At 42.6% G+C, this 14,145-nt stretch overlaps 2 protein-coding genes across 9 annotated transcripts in view; both read left to right on the top strand.

Annotated features, from left to right (window-relative positions):
• The window catches only part of ZBED1 (zinc finger BED-type containing 1), a 50,763-nt gene extending 39,119 nt beyond the window's left edge, over positions 1 to 11,644 (top strand). For 2 of the 7 annotated variants that reach the window (XM_027751285.2, XM_027751283.2), the window contains exon 2: positions 6,814 to 11,644. In XM_027751285.2, the coding sequence (XP_027607086.1) occupies positions 6,865 to 8,952 (2,088 nt within the window). In that variant the 5' untranslated portion in view covers positions 6,814 to 6,864 and the 3' untranslated portion in view covers positions 8,953 to 11,644. Of the gene's footprint in view, positions 1 to 567; positions 751 to 1,504; positions 1,996 to 2,202; positions 6,713 to 6,813 lie in introns of those variants that run through there. The other 5 variants (XM_039388825.1, XM_039388824.1, XM_039388823.1 and 2 more) reach the window with 5 other exon arrangements.
• DHRSX (dehydrogenase/reductase X-linked) overlaps positions 1 to 14,145 on the top strand; it is a 208,980-nt gene that overhangs the window by 43,087 nt on the left and 151,748 nt on the right. The window lies entirely within an intron of this gene.

The raw sequence follows: 14,145 nt of genomic DNA, 5'->3' as shown, positions 1-14,145 counted from the left end.
ACCGGGGCGAGGTTGCGCGGCCCGGCCGAGGGCAGCCGTACAGGACAGGACAGGACAGGGTAGGGTAGGACAGGACAGGGCAGGGCAGCCGCGACCTTGGCCGCAGCGCGGGGCGGCCGGGCCGCGCCGCATCCGCCGCAGCGGGCCACGGGCTAACGCGCCGCGGCGGCCCCAGCACGGGCGCCGCCGGGCTCCTTCCCCCGCTCCCCTCCGCCGGCCGAGCAGGGCCCGCCGGGCCGCCCCAGGGCAGCGGCCCGGGGGGCTGCGGCTGGTGGGGCGCCCTCCCCACCCCCGCCGCGCCCCGCCTTCGCTGCCGGCGGCGGGCCCCGGCCCCACCGCCCCGTCCGGCCCCCGGGCCGCGGCCGCCCCGGACGCGGGGCGGGGCGGGGGCCGGGCGCCTGGCTGCACGCCGGCCTGACTGCGGCCTCGGGAGGCGGCGCGGGGGCTCTGCGCCCGAGGGTCCCCGCTTCTCCTCTTCCTCTCTTTGGCTTTCTGACGGTTTCGCCTCAGACCTCGACTCAGAGCCGCGCGGGCGCTCCCTCCCTCCCTCCCTCCCTCTGCCCAGGTAGGTGCTCGGAAGGCGGGTAGCGGCGGGCAGCTCCTGCCGCCGCCCACTGTGCCCCCGCCCCGCCGGGCGGCTGGGACCGCCGGCCCCGGCTTCCCGTCCCGGCCGCTCCAGGAGGGGAATGAACCCGCACTCCAAAAGCTTTGATACCGGCTGTCACTCGCTGACAGCCTTTAAGCTGACAAGTGAGTGACACTCGTAATTTTTAGTAAAGGACTCCAGGTTAGTCGTTTGTTTGAGAAGTTAGGTTTTTGCACTTTTTTTCGATTTGGGTCAACAGCATGTTTAATGCTGACTAGAGCAAACTTTTGAGTTTGCTAGAAAAAACAGCGGTCTCAATTTCCTTCTTCCTCTCATTACTCTTGCAGACTTTAAAATACTTCTGAGTTTATAAACTTAGAGCAAACTACAAGTCCGGACGGATGCATAGGTTATCATCAGAGGCAAGCGTACAACTGCATGCAAGTCTATGCCTTTAACTTCCTCTGCTTAGCAGCCAGTAAGCCTTTGTGGCCCTGTCGATAGTTTTAACCAGAGGAACAGTAAAAAAAGTAGTATTGAAAGGGCCTAGTGTTTTAGTGAGGAGTTGAGGCAGATGAGGAAATTGGTATAGAGAGTATCTGAATTACTGGGGAGGAGATAGCACACCACAAAGTAAGAGTATATTTGTCCATTTCATCACATGTGGCATCCTTGGGTAGCGTTTTGTCTTCTTTTTGTTCATTCTTGATTCTTCTGCTGGCATTCCCTTTCTCATTCTCAGAAGACAGCAATAAAACCCCCAAACAAACGAGAGGACCCTGGTGACAGAAAAGACAGATGTGTGTACAGTTTGAAGTCATCTGAGCATTTTTCTAGTGTTAGTGTTTCTTGGCAGAGCAAAGCTGGGTATTGTGCCTAGGGTGTGTAACACTTTCCAAATCTTTTTTTGAACCACAGACAAACGGCATGACGAAAATGTGACCCGAGTGTTTTGTTGCAGTCTGCTCTTAGCTACTATTAAAAAAAAGTGTTGAATTTGGAAATGCCGGAGGAAGACAGTGAAGATCCAACCTGGGAAACGTCATTTACCTGAGTAGGACCAGGGAAGATTTGACAGATGTGAAAAACTTTCTTTGAGCCGTAACTCCGGGTGTCTTTTTCCAAGGACAAGTGGTTTCCTCCTCAGCTAGTTGTTCGCACGCAGTTCCCTCTTGGCAGTTACCTGCTGCCTTGCTCCAACTTGATGTGTCCAGCCATTGCTTAAAAAAGTGAATCAGCTTGTCAACTGGAACCTTTTTACCCAAATTAACCTTGTTTCTGTAATAACTTCAAAGTAGCGGTGGCAGTGCAACAAAAAGGAGAAGTATTGTTAGAACAAGCTTGGATCAGTAAACTACAGTTGCTGTAAGAAAACACCAAGTAACTTTTTCAGACTGTACTCTAGAAAGGTGTGTATGTTTAACATTTTCTATATATTTTCTACATCTATTCTTACAAGAACAGGCATTTTATTGTCAGGGTGCCTTACTGGGGTAGAGCCTGGAGCGGCAAAGCAGGGCTGGGAAGGGCAGGATGGGGCAGCAGAGCCAACCATGCCTCTGATCCCGGCTCCCTTGGCCACAGTTTCCTCATTGGAGTTCTCACTCTTTGTACAGCAGTGGTGCAGCTCTCCTGTGGAAGGTTTAAAACAGATGGATGCCTGGTGGCTCATCCTTGAGCTCTGTGGGTGAGTGAAGGGATCTGGTGTCAGTGCAGCCCTTCTGCCTCTGAATTTTCCAAGAAAAGCTTGCTTTCTTACCTTTGCCGAGAAGAAGTGCTCTTGGATTTTAATTCAAGTAAACAAAATTAGTTTCATTTTTCTTTTATTTTTTCTTGACCCTAACTTAAGAGTTGTATGCTCTTGGCACATGTGCTTTCACATGGCTTTTAAAAGTGACCATCTGTTCTGTCATATCTTACTGCTGTTTATCTGATTTTTATAGATAGGATTCAAGACAGCTTTTTGGAGCGAGAGGACATTTTAAACTGTGAAATCTAGATTCAGTGCAAAAACTTGGTAATTGTTGTTAGTTGCAAACCAAAAAGACAGTAATATTCACTATTCAGTTGACCTGAAATTCTGATCATGAGGGTCAGGGAAAGGAATACAGAGCTGGGACGATAATCGGGGTGCAGTCGGCGATTGTTTTCGCTAACTAAAGTCAGTATGCAGGAAAGTGCAGAAATGAAGGGCAACTTAGGTTAAACTTACTTTAAAACATTTTTGCAAGTAGTAAGTGCATAAATGGTATAACTGCCAATATGTAAACTCTGTTAGTGTTCAATGGTTTAAATGATTAATAGTTTCATTAGAAATTACTGCTTTGCCTTCTTTTACAGTGCTTAATCTTAATTAATTGGAGGGGAAAAAAAAGCCCTGCATGACTAAAGTTCTTGATATAAACAGCTTTTTAAAAACACAAATCTAATCATTGGATTAATAAAAGATAAATTAATATTAATTGTGGCACCAGGATATTAATAGTGGAAATGTGATCACTGAAAGTCATGCTACTGATAACAAAAATCATTCATATAATAAAAATATTCCCTTTTCATATTTTAAAAGCTTCTCAAGGAGTTTATTTGGCATCTTTCTCCTGCATTCTCTCTTCTACTGTACATAATTCATTGAAATTTGGTAGGGAAAGCCTACATGCTAAATGTTTTATAGTAGTTTTGAAGTCTTTTTAGTTAAATTTTGTACCTGCGAAGTGTAGAAACCTGACTCTGAAGAAGATAGTAATACGGATGAAGTTCAGAAGACCTTAAAGGTGACTCCTGTTCTTCATAAAAGTGATTGAAATTTCAGATGTATTTTTTATTTGCCCCAGTTTCTAGTTATTCAGTGTCATTTGAACCAGTTTCTTTACAGTTAATCGTGAAATATTGATTTGGGAACATGCATCTTTTAATTTTGATTCATGTATCGAAGGCTTTTACTTTATATGAGTAAACCACAATGAGAGATCAAGCACTTCCTGATCAAAGCTGTGTGAGTTCAAGGTTGTAAATCCTCCAGAGGTGAGTAGAGAAGTGACCAGGTAGGACAGATTAATGGCAAGCAAAAATAAAGTTGCATCTACCAACTTAAACCCTCTCCCCCATGCACGCACCTGAGAGAGTTATTAAGCTAGTTTCAGAAGTGAAGAAGCTATATGTTGTTTCTGTACTGACTGAGGCAAGGGTTGTGGACAGCGATACCTGTGGTGTAGGTAGACAAGGTGCCATCCCTGTGCATGCACAAGGGGGCAGACCTAAGGTTGCAGGGTGGCTGCACACCCCACGTTTCCTCACATCCCCATGCTTGGTTTCACAATCCATGTGACTCTCGTATGGGTTTTGAACCAATTCTCTTCATGGAGGGAGAATGAGAGGGGTCTGAGAAGTGTGAGGGGGCAGCACAGTCTGCCCCAGGGACAACAGGGATGAGGTGCTAGGGCTAGGAAGTCTGGACTCTTCCCCCTTTTCCTCCTGTGGCAGATGAATGTGCTGCAAAGCCAACAGAGGATCCTCTCTGCAGGCTCTTAGAAACCTCAGCCCCAGTACTGGCTGGTGGTGTTAGCCAGCTGCATGGAGGAAGTGAGGGAAACAGCAGCTTCTCCGAAGGTGTGCTCTGTTTCATGTGGGTGGGAATCAAGGGAGAAAGGAAGAGGCAGGTTTGTAGCCTGGAGGCTTCTGTGTGCACAAGGTTTTTCAGCAAACCATAGTGGGACTATATTGTTTTACCATGGAAAAGTTCAGCAAGCTAAAAGAGAGCATTTCCATCAGCTGTCCTTGTAACAAGCTGAAGCACTTCCCAAAGGCAGCAAGATGCTTCATTCCCAGTAGATTTCATTCAACCAGGTACTGGTGTCTTCAGCTTGCCTCAGAGTTGAAGCTGCTGCTGTTCTTGCCAAGACTAGACTGGGAACACTTTCACTGAAAAAGGAAAGGTTTACCTCTTCTTTTAGAAAGATGAGAGGTGTGGTGGTTTTGGTTTGTGTTCATAATGCCAGTTTTACTGTGTAACACTCTAGGAGAGGCAGGGATGATTAGCAGTTTATATTTGAGCTATTATGACAGCTGAAGTGTGGCTTACAGCATTATAATAAAGGCAGTGTTATGCTGGCATATCCTTAGCTGTGGCAGTGCTCCTCTGTGCCACTGTCACCAAGTGCCAGATACATCTTAAAACAATAAAAGGGAATAAAAGGGAGGGTGAGTCTGCAACACTCTCATACTCTAAAATAACTTCTACTTTATCAGACTGTGATGAACTTTTTATGATCCAAGGTGTGTCATACCAAGTTTAGATATTAAAGACACATCAACTTTTTTATTACGGTGCCTTCCTCCTTGCTTTCAGGAATTGCCAGATAACTGCAGAGGAAACTGTAAAGTTTAGTGAAATGCCATGAGCCTCTATGTTTCCTTGAGACACCTGTCATGGGTTGAAATAGAGGGATCTAAAAGCAATAACAATATATATTGATATGTCTTGTCAATGCACAGTCTGATGCTGTGGCAGGGTTACATCATTACACATTGCACCACTTTGTCTTTCAAAATCATCACTTTTTGTGGGATTGCATACCTTGGTGCTGTTGATATGTCTTTGGAATTAGGCAGCATTACCATGTTGAATCAGTAGTTTATCCTGGCAACTTAAAGGCACTGAATGAATCACAGTAGAAGGCACGCTAGTAGGCAGAACATTGCCCCTCCCTCAAAATGTCTACACCCAGAAGTAAATCTTCAGAACGAATCCAATAAAATGCTTGCCCTGCATCTCTCATTCTGCTTCTGAACCAACAGCTTTGTTTAGATAAATATGTTTAGTCTTGGTTAACCTGTCTTTGTTTTTTCATTCAAGACATTCAGAAAATGTTTCTAAATACCAGCTGTAGTTCAGAGAGAAAAGTATCTTTTCTAGAGAATGTTCATCAACAGAGAAGCTTGCACAAATACATTTATTTTTATTTATATTCCCTTGCAGCAACATGAAAAAGTCAGATTGTTTCTTCCTGCCCCAACTAGCCAGTCTTACCAGCTGAGGATTTCTGGGCTTGCGTGCAAGTATGGCTCCTGAGGAGCAGAGAAGGAGCAATGCCATTGCTTTCAGGCCAGTGCTCCTGATGTTCCTCTCCTCTTCCCCTGGATTTTTGTGGAGGAGGTTGTATCCATGTTTAACTGATAGCTTCCTTCTCCTTCCCAGTCCTGGCCAAGGCCCTGGCAAAGATCTTGTTGCTGTCACGGTGGTGTGGAAGAAATAGAGAAGCGTCAGGGTACAGTCATGCTGTGCTGTGACTTGGCTTTTTGATGTAGTGAAACCAGCTCCAGCTGCTGGCCCTGTGCACAGAGACACTGTAGGCCTCATGTACTTGCACGTGACTGTTTGCACAAGAAGCATTTTCCTGTGCAGATATTGAGGTACAGATTGCCAAGTCTTGCCCTATCGCTACACTCATCTGTAGAGTGTCACCCCCTCCTGACTTCTCTAGCCTTTTGAAGAAAATACTGTAAAATTATTTTCCAGCTGATGTGGATAAAAACATTTATTAGTGCTTCCCTGTCTGCTTTTCCTGTAATTATAATGCTCTGTTATTCCAGGGACAGGAAAAGTGTCAGGTATATATTGTTGATCTGCATGTAGGTTCAAGCTCCTTTTCCTTTTATTTCAGTTAGAAAACATTTTTACATTTCAGAGAAGCAGATTAATGTTATAATTTGCATCACAGATTTTATTTTTTTTTAAGCAAAAGCTGGAACAAGCAAAACTTCTTTCAAAATAAGAAAACTTTTGCTCCTTCAGTATCAAGTTTCAATTGAACTAAATGTTAACAGCAAAGTTCAGTAATTTTTAGGCAAGAGGATGTTGGTCTAACCCTAACTAAAGAGGCAGGAATATGCTATAGCAGATGACCAGTTTGTGTGACAGTAATGTATCAACTCTGTGGTGGTGGTTACACTTTCTCTACCCAGAATTATGTAATTCCAGAAACAAGATTTATGCAGATCTTCTAGTTCAGTTTCACAGAATGTGATATATTAAAACCCTTCTTAATTTTTGACATTCTGTTGGGCTTCTTGTAGGTCACACTTCCTGCAAATCTCATCTTGAAATTTGCAAATGTAATTTGTAAGGTAGGTTTCTTGATACATTCACAGAAACGCTGATTTCACATAGTTGAGTGTGGTCAAACTTGTGCTTTCTCATTGTATCTTTATCTTGCTGCCTTTGTCAGGTACTCATTAATGAGTGAAGGATCAAAAGGTGGGACGGTGGCCAAGAAGCAATGGAGAATAAAAGTTTAGAAGGTTCCCCATCAGACCTAAAGTTAGTGGCTCACCCAAGAGCAAAGAGTAAAGTGTGGAAGTACTTTGGGTTTGATACCAATGCAGAAGGATGCATATTACAGTGGAAGAAGATCTACTGCCGTATTTGCATGGCACAAATTGCCTATTCAGGAAACACGTCCAACCTTTCCTACCACCTTGAGAAAAATCACCCTGATGAATTCTGTGAATTTGTGAAAAGTAACACTGAGCAAATGAGGGAAGCCTTTGCTACAGCATTTTCAAAGATCAAGCCAGAGTCATCGCAGCAGGTTGTTCAAGATAGCCTCATCATGAAGACCTACCAGAACTACGAAAACAAAAAACATCAGGAACTGACATCTGCAGTCATCAGCTTAATTTGCGAGGGCATGTATCCGGCCTCCATTGTTGATGAACCCACCTTCAAGGCCCTCTTGAGAACAGCAGACCCCAGGTATGAACTTCCGAGCCGGAAGTACTTCTGTACAAAAGCTATTCCCGAAAAGTACAGTGCTATTAGAGAAATTGTGCTGAAAGAACTCACGGAGGTTCTGTGGTGTGGCATATCCACAGACATGTGGAGGAGCGAAAACCAGAACAGGTCGTACGTAACGGTTGCGGTTCACTTTCTCAGCAGCAGTGCTGCCAACTGCCTGGCTGTGAACTCGCGGTGTTTAAAAACGTTTGAAGTGCCAGAGGATAATACTGCAGAGACTATTACACGAGTCCTTTATGAAACGTTCATTGAGTGGGGGATCAATACAAAAGTCTTTGGTGCTACAACAGATTACAGTAAAGACATTGTGAAAGCTTGCTCTCTCCTAGATATTCCCGTACAGATGCCTTGTTTGGGGCACACTTTTAACACAGGAATACAACAAGCTTTTCAGCTCCCCAAACTTTGCAACCTTCTTGCCAGGTGCCGAAAACTGGTGGAGTATTTTCAGCAGTCCACGGTCGCAATGTACATGCTGAGCGAGAAGCAGAAGCAGCAGAATATTCTCCACTGCATGCTGGTAAGCGACCGTGTTTCCTGGTGGGGAAGCACTCTCGCTATGCTGCAGCGCCTCAAGGAGCAGCAGTTTGTCATTGCGGCTGTTCTCGTGGAGGACAGCAACAACCACCACCTCATGCTGGAATCCAGTGAGTGGAATACAATCGAAGGGCTGGTGGAGCTGCTGCAGCCTTTTAAGCAGGTTGCGGAGATGATGTCTGCTTCAAAGTACCCCACAATAAGTATGGTGAAGCCACTTCTCCACATGCTTCTGAATACTACCCTGAACATCAAAGAGAATGATTTGAAAGAAATCAGCATGGCAAAGGAGGTGATTGCTAAAGAGTTGTCAACCACCTACCAGCACACACCTGAGATAGACATGTTTCTCAATGTTGCAACTTTCTTGGATCCCCGCTACAAAAAACTGCCTTTTCTTTCAGCCTTTGAGAGGCAGCAGGTGGAAAACAGAGTGGTGGAAGAAGCAAAAAGCCTGCTGGAGAAAGTAAAAGAAAATAGCTTTAGGACTGAAGAGAAATTCTTCACTGTTACAGAAGAACCTCCTATGAAAAAAATCATCATCTCTTCCACTCCTCCTCCTACTAGTGTCATCAACAATATGCTTGCAGAGATCTTCTGCCAGACAGGAGGCGTTGAAGACCAGGAGGAGTGGCATGCTCAAATCGTCGAGGAGTTGAGCAACTTCAAGTCACAAAAGGTCCTCGGTTTGAATGAAGACCCACTGAAGTGGTGGTCTGACAGACTAGCACTGTTTCCAGTTTTACCAAAGGTTCTTCAAAAATACTGGTGTATTCTGGCCACAAGGGTCTTCCCTGAACGCCTTTTTGGTTCTTCTGCTAATGTTGTGAGTGCAAAGAGAAACCGGTTAGCCCCGGCTCATGTGGATGAGCAGATCTTTTTGTACGAAAACAGTCGGAATGGGTCCGAGGCAGAACCAGAGGATGAAGATGAAGGAGAGTGGGGTTTGGAACAGGAACAGATTTTTAATTTAAATGACTCGGTAAACATAAACAACAATTTCTTTAATATTCGAGACAGTGGGTTTGTTTAACAGGACTGCAGCGGTACATTTAATAACAAAGAAAAAAGTATTTGTCTTAAGTTACCAAAAATACTTCTGTTTTATGCTATGATGCTGTAAATATTGAACAGTTGTAACAAACTTGATTTAGCTTCCATTGTCTGTGTTTTTCCTGCTGTCTTAAAACATGAATGACTTGTGATTAAACAGCACTGAAATGAGTGAGGAAATAAATTCTGCAAAGACCATGATTTCTGACTGTGGCCCAGATTTCAGAAAGCACTTACCCATGTGCTTCCTTTCCACTTGCTTCAGTGGGAGACAAACACATGCTTATTTGCTTTCTATCATAAAAATATTTTCCTGAATTAGGTCCCTGAGCAAGGGAGTTTTTAAGATTTATGCCTCCATTTGTAAATCCTGTGTAAGGCAGGATGCTAGCTTTAAAAGTTTGGATTTTAAACATTTTTAAAATCTATAAATCTGAGCAGTGAATATTTTTAGAGTATATCGATGCTATGGAATGAAAAAAGATCTTGAGCCTGATTTTTCACTACCTCATGTCTTAGGCCTGGTCTATGCTACAAAAGTTCAGCTGGTATAATTCTGTTGATTAGGGGTCTGATCTGTTATTATTTTAACTGATACTGTGCTGGCATAGGCTGTAGTGTAGATGCATTTATACTGGGATAATTTATTTTCCTTTTCAGTGTGGTGTAAATGTTATAAACACTTCTAAACTGGTATTGATATGTCCACATTAGTTCAGTTTTACCATTTAACAACAACAGCTAAATGGCAAAACTGTGGGGTTTTTTGTTTGTTTTGTTTTGTGTCTAAGCAAGCCCTGATTGTAGTCTCTTTTGCTTTTATGAAGTGGTAACGAAGTGTGGGGTCGAGGCAGCTTTGTGTTACCTGCGCCTCCTGCAGATGCTGTGGCTGATCCACGTGGTGCGAAGCAGGCAAGGATCAGGCAACAGAGGGAGGGAAGAAGGGAAGGAGAGGCCAGGGAGACATCTACAGACCATGGGTCTAACAGTTTGTCTATGTTACAAAATCGTTAACCTCTTAATTTAATGGGAACTTTGCCCAGTGTAGCTAGAAAATTTTGTTGGCAAGAAAAGCAAAATAAAAAGCTTTAATATTATGTAAATATATTTAAAAGAAGGGGACCCCTCTGTTTCCTCACATGTATTTAGTGAGTCCTTAAAGTAGTTTCTTACTCTGTTAGCACTTAAAAACTTTTTTTCTCCTATCTCTTTTTGATTCAGTTTGTAGAGTGGACTTTAGTCCCATCCAGTCTGATGTTTGAGTGCTGTTTCTGATTAGCTGTGTATTGTAATTGCTCCCTTTGTGTCTCTAAGCATCAGTGTTTTAAGACCTTTTGGGAACTTGGCAAACAAGAAAAAAGAAAAGAAACCAACCTGAAGCCCCACATCTCTTATGAAATACTGCAGGTCATAAACAAAATTAGAGTTTATGCTAGATACAGAGTAGTCTTTTTTTCTCTGAGGTGCAGTGGAGGACTCCTGGCGTTTTCCACTTACAGTCAAGGTTTGCTTGGGGTTTTATTTCTGTTACTGGTGTCTCACCTTTCCTCACCTCAGTCTACAACTATGTTGAGCACAATCTTTCTGGAGAGAGGTCTGTTGAAGACTGACTGTTACTGTTCTGGAGGAAGAAAGTTAAGTATTTTTTAATCATGGTGGCACCCATGGACGTTTGGTTGTAAAAAGGGCACAGGCAGCAGGAACGTACAAAAATGAGAATAGCAATGGAATTGAATATATTGCCAAACTATTTATGTTTAGGTTTAATAGTTCTTGGAAGCTTGAGGCCTCTGTGTTCTTTTTAGGTGCTGGGAATGGGCAGGTGGGTGGGGAGGAAGAGCAGAGGTTAGAGTGAAGGAACAGTGAAGTAAGTAATAGCAAACTACACAGCATGTTTAAGCCCGGGAAAAGCACATTTAGCAGGTGGTGTGGCTGAAAATGATTTGCACTTGTACAAAGTACCTGCACTGTGCATCCTGTTGAATATTGCTACTCTCCACGTCCACTGAAGAAAGAGGTGTATGTGATTGCCCAAGGTGCAAAACGCAGGCTTGGCTTAAACTCCCACAGGTATGTAGGCCTATCTGTGAGGGCAGCAAAATCAAATTACAGAAGGGAGCGAGATACCTGCACCCTAGCAGCCTGCCAGGAAGACCTCTTGGTTTTTATGTCCGTTGAGAACCAGCTGCTCTTGCTTGCTCCACCTCCACTGCTACCACCACTGCTAGCCCTCAAGTTGCTGCGCAAATGCTAGTGCGAGGTGTGTGGATCCTTCCTTACGTGAGCATAATGCAAAGCCATGCCCTCACAGCCAAGGCAGAGCGCAGAACCACTCCCCTGGTCCGCACTTGGCCTACCCCTCTTGGCAGCATTGTTTCCATCTTCGTCCTCCTGGGGCTAAACGTATATGGTGACGCTTACGAGCAGTTGTACTGAGATCAGTGCAATGCACTACTCTCTTCCTTCCAGCTTCTTTTTATTTTTTGGTATCCAAAATAAAATTGTAGTCAGTTCAATTGATGTGTCTCAGCATTCTTTTAAAAAAAGGAGAAGAAAAAAAAAAAAAAAGAGCAAAAACCATTGTTAGTCCTACCCATTGTCTGTGAGATTTTTATTTAATGTTCTAAGCCTGGAATATTGTTAAATAAATGAGAAAAATAAGTTAGTTACTAGATTATTTGTCTGATGTGTGTTCATATCTGCAGCACTTTATGACTTTGAACTCTACTGCTACAGGGGAAAGTTATATTCTAAGGATTTGAAGCTATGCATTTATTTTCTTTTTGATCTTGTAAGTTATTTTTTAAAAATGCTGTACAAATCTTTTGGATTAAAAAAAAATGAGGATGAAAAATGTTGGAAGTTTAGATGGTTTCTCTCGCTTAAATATGTGTGGTGTTTTTCATTTATCAACATAATTTTCTGTTGTTTATTTGGGTGGAGAACCAAAATTGAAATATTGCTACAACTTGAGTTAAACCCCGGTGTTACTGCCAAGGGTGGGCCCAGAACACATTTCCAAACTATGCTATTAAGTCAGCTTTATGTTTGTGTTTCTTGACATCTACTTTAAATCCACAGCCTAATGTTTCCTTTTTGGTACAGCAGAGACATCTTTTTGGAGGGGCAATAGAGGAACAAACTTCAGCTTTTGAGTGCTTTCATGCTGCAAAAGTGAATTTTTGAACGGGCTCTCAAAGTACGTACTTTACGTCAAAAGAAGATGAATTGCCTTTTGTCACCAGCTAAGTATTGCGAATTCAGGATTAAAATTCATTGGGCCTAAGTGAGGTTTCTTGGGGTAGCAGCATAAGTAAAGGGAGTTTTGTCTGTCTGGCCAATCTTTGCACACATTTCACCTCTCTCTGCCATCAAGGACTATGGGAAGAAAAAAAGAAAAGCCTGAATCAAACAAGTTGAAAAGGTGAATTTTTCCAGCAAACTGTGTCTGAGATGCTTTGGTTTAAATGAAGGCAATAAAGTTCTGCATTATTTATGGAAAGGGTGTATTATTTAAATTTCTATTGCAGCAGTGTGTTAGATAATTTTGAAGGTTGTCCTGGTGTCCAATTAGCTTTACAGGAGCATTTTTCACACAGGCAGGAATATTAAAAGCAGAAGAAGTACAAATTGGTTATTTGTAATGTTTTATAGGCATTCTGAAAACTTAAAAGTGACATGCAGTTCTTGATTTTGTCGTTTCTGTGTGACAGTTTAAAAAAAAAAGGGCTGCCTGGGGACATCTTTTCTGAAAGAAGGGAAGTATATGGGTACAAGCACAGAAGTAGTGTGTTTTACATATTCTGTGACAACTGGGTAAAGGAAACTTTGTGCTGGAAAAATTGCATTTTAGTCTTTGCACACCCTTCTCCTTTCAATGATCTCCATCTCTGAGTGTTCTTCTCAGAGGATGATGTCTTTCTGAAGGTCTGGTGATCCCAGTTCTGGTGGTGCAGTGCTATCTAGTCTAGGCTGTCTTATTGACTCTGCCGAGAGGAGTCTCCTAGTCACAAAAGTTTTGTGGCTTTTTTTTTTTCTTTTTTTTCTAGGACAAGACTATGGTCTGTCTTATTGTATCTTCTCCAAATTAATATTCTGCTAAATTCAAGACATTTTTTATTTTTAGTGGATGCAGGGAAATTGCCGAAATTGGTTTTGGTTGTTTAGTAATATTATTTGGTGCACTAGAGAGAACTTAAAGATACAACATAATTTTATATCTGCCTGAAAAGCACGCCAGTGAAGCATGTCTAATGACTTGATACTGTTTAAACTAGAATTTCAAAACATCCTTGCAGTTGCTGTTTATAGTGCTGTCATTTTACATACAAAAACATTTCCTTTAAATTGAATGATAAAAATCAATTAAATAGATTTTTACTGCTTTTGCAGTCATTTTCAGTGCCCTTGCAGTTGGGTTAAAATGTCACAAGAGAATTAACTTTAGTATTAAAAAAACCTGGAAAAATCAAAAATAAACTACTGTCTTTTGGCTTACCTTGTGTTTTAAAAACTAGTAATAAAATTTGATTTATATATTTTTAAAAATTCAGAGGCTGTTGGAGCAACTATTTCCAAATGACAGTCCCTTAGAACTCTGAAATGTTAAAATATTAAGATTTTTGAGCATTTATATTGACATTTTCACACTGAGTGGTGTTATAGATTTCCCTTGGTGCCAAAAGAAAAGGTTAGTGTTCACAGAAGTGGTGCTGACATTTGCAGTGCTTTGAAATGCTGATCAGATGTATGATTTTTTCAGAGATGTTGAGAAGACTATTACCTGCTGCACACTGTGCTGGTTTCCTTGCATCACACTTATTTCCAGTAACTTGAGTTTTCCAAATCCTCTGTCCTGTCTCCTCTCCCTGGCCCTGTGTGGGCAGAGTGCTGGGTGGGAACAGCAGGGAGGAGAAGCCCAGCTCCCCAGTGTTTCTTCTCTTACGGAGAGACTGTTCTTTGAGAGCGGATAAACTCAGTTTAAAATTAGTTTTAAACTAGGTTCTTATTCCAGTCCACTGAGGCTACAGCACCTGTGCCATGGTGTGAAAAGGCAGAGCCAGTGATTCCTCTCTCCACAGTGATGTACACTTGGACACACTGCTCAGTAGGACTAAAATTGCCTATAAGGGGGAAAATGCTGGGGCATTGAGCTCAGCACAGCGAGGAAACT

The sequence above is a fragment of the Pipra filicauda genome, unplaced genomic scaffold, assembly GCF_003945595.2.
Source record: "Pipra filicauda isolate LSUMZ 115617 unplaced genomic scaffold, ASM394559v2 scaffold68_size4259465_pilon, whole genome shotgun sequence".
Taxonomy (NCBI): Eukaryota; Metazoa; Chordata; class Aves; order Passeriformes; family Pipridae; genus Pipra; species Pipra filicauda.
This window is presented reverse-complemented; position numbering and strand designations above follow the sequence as displayed.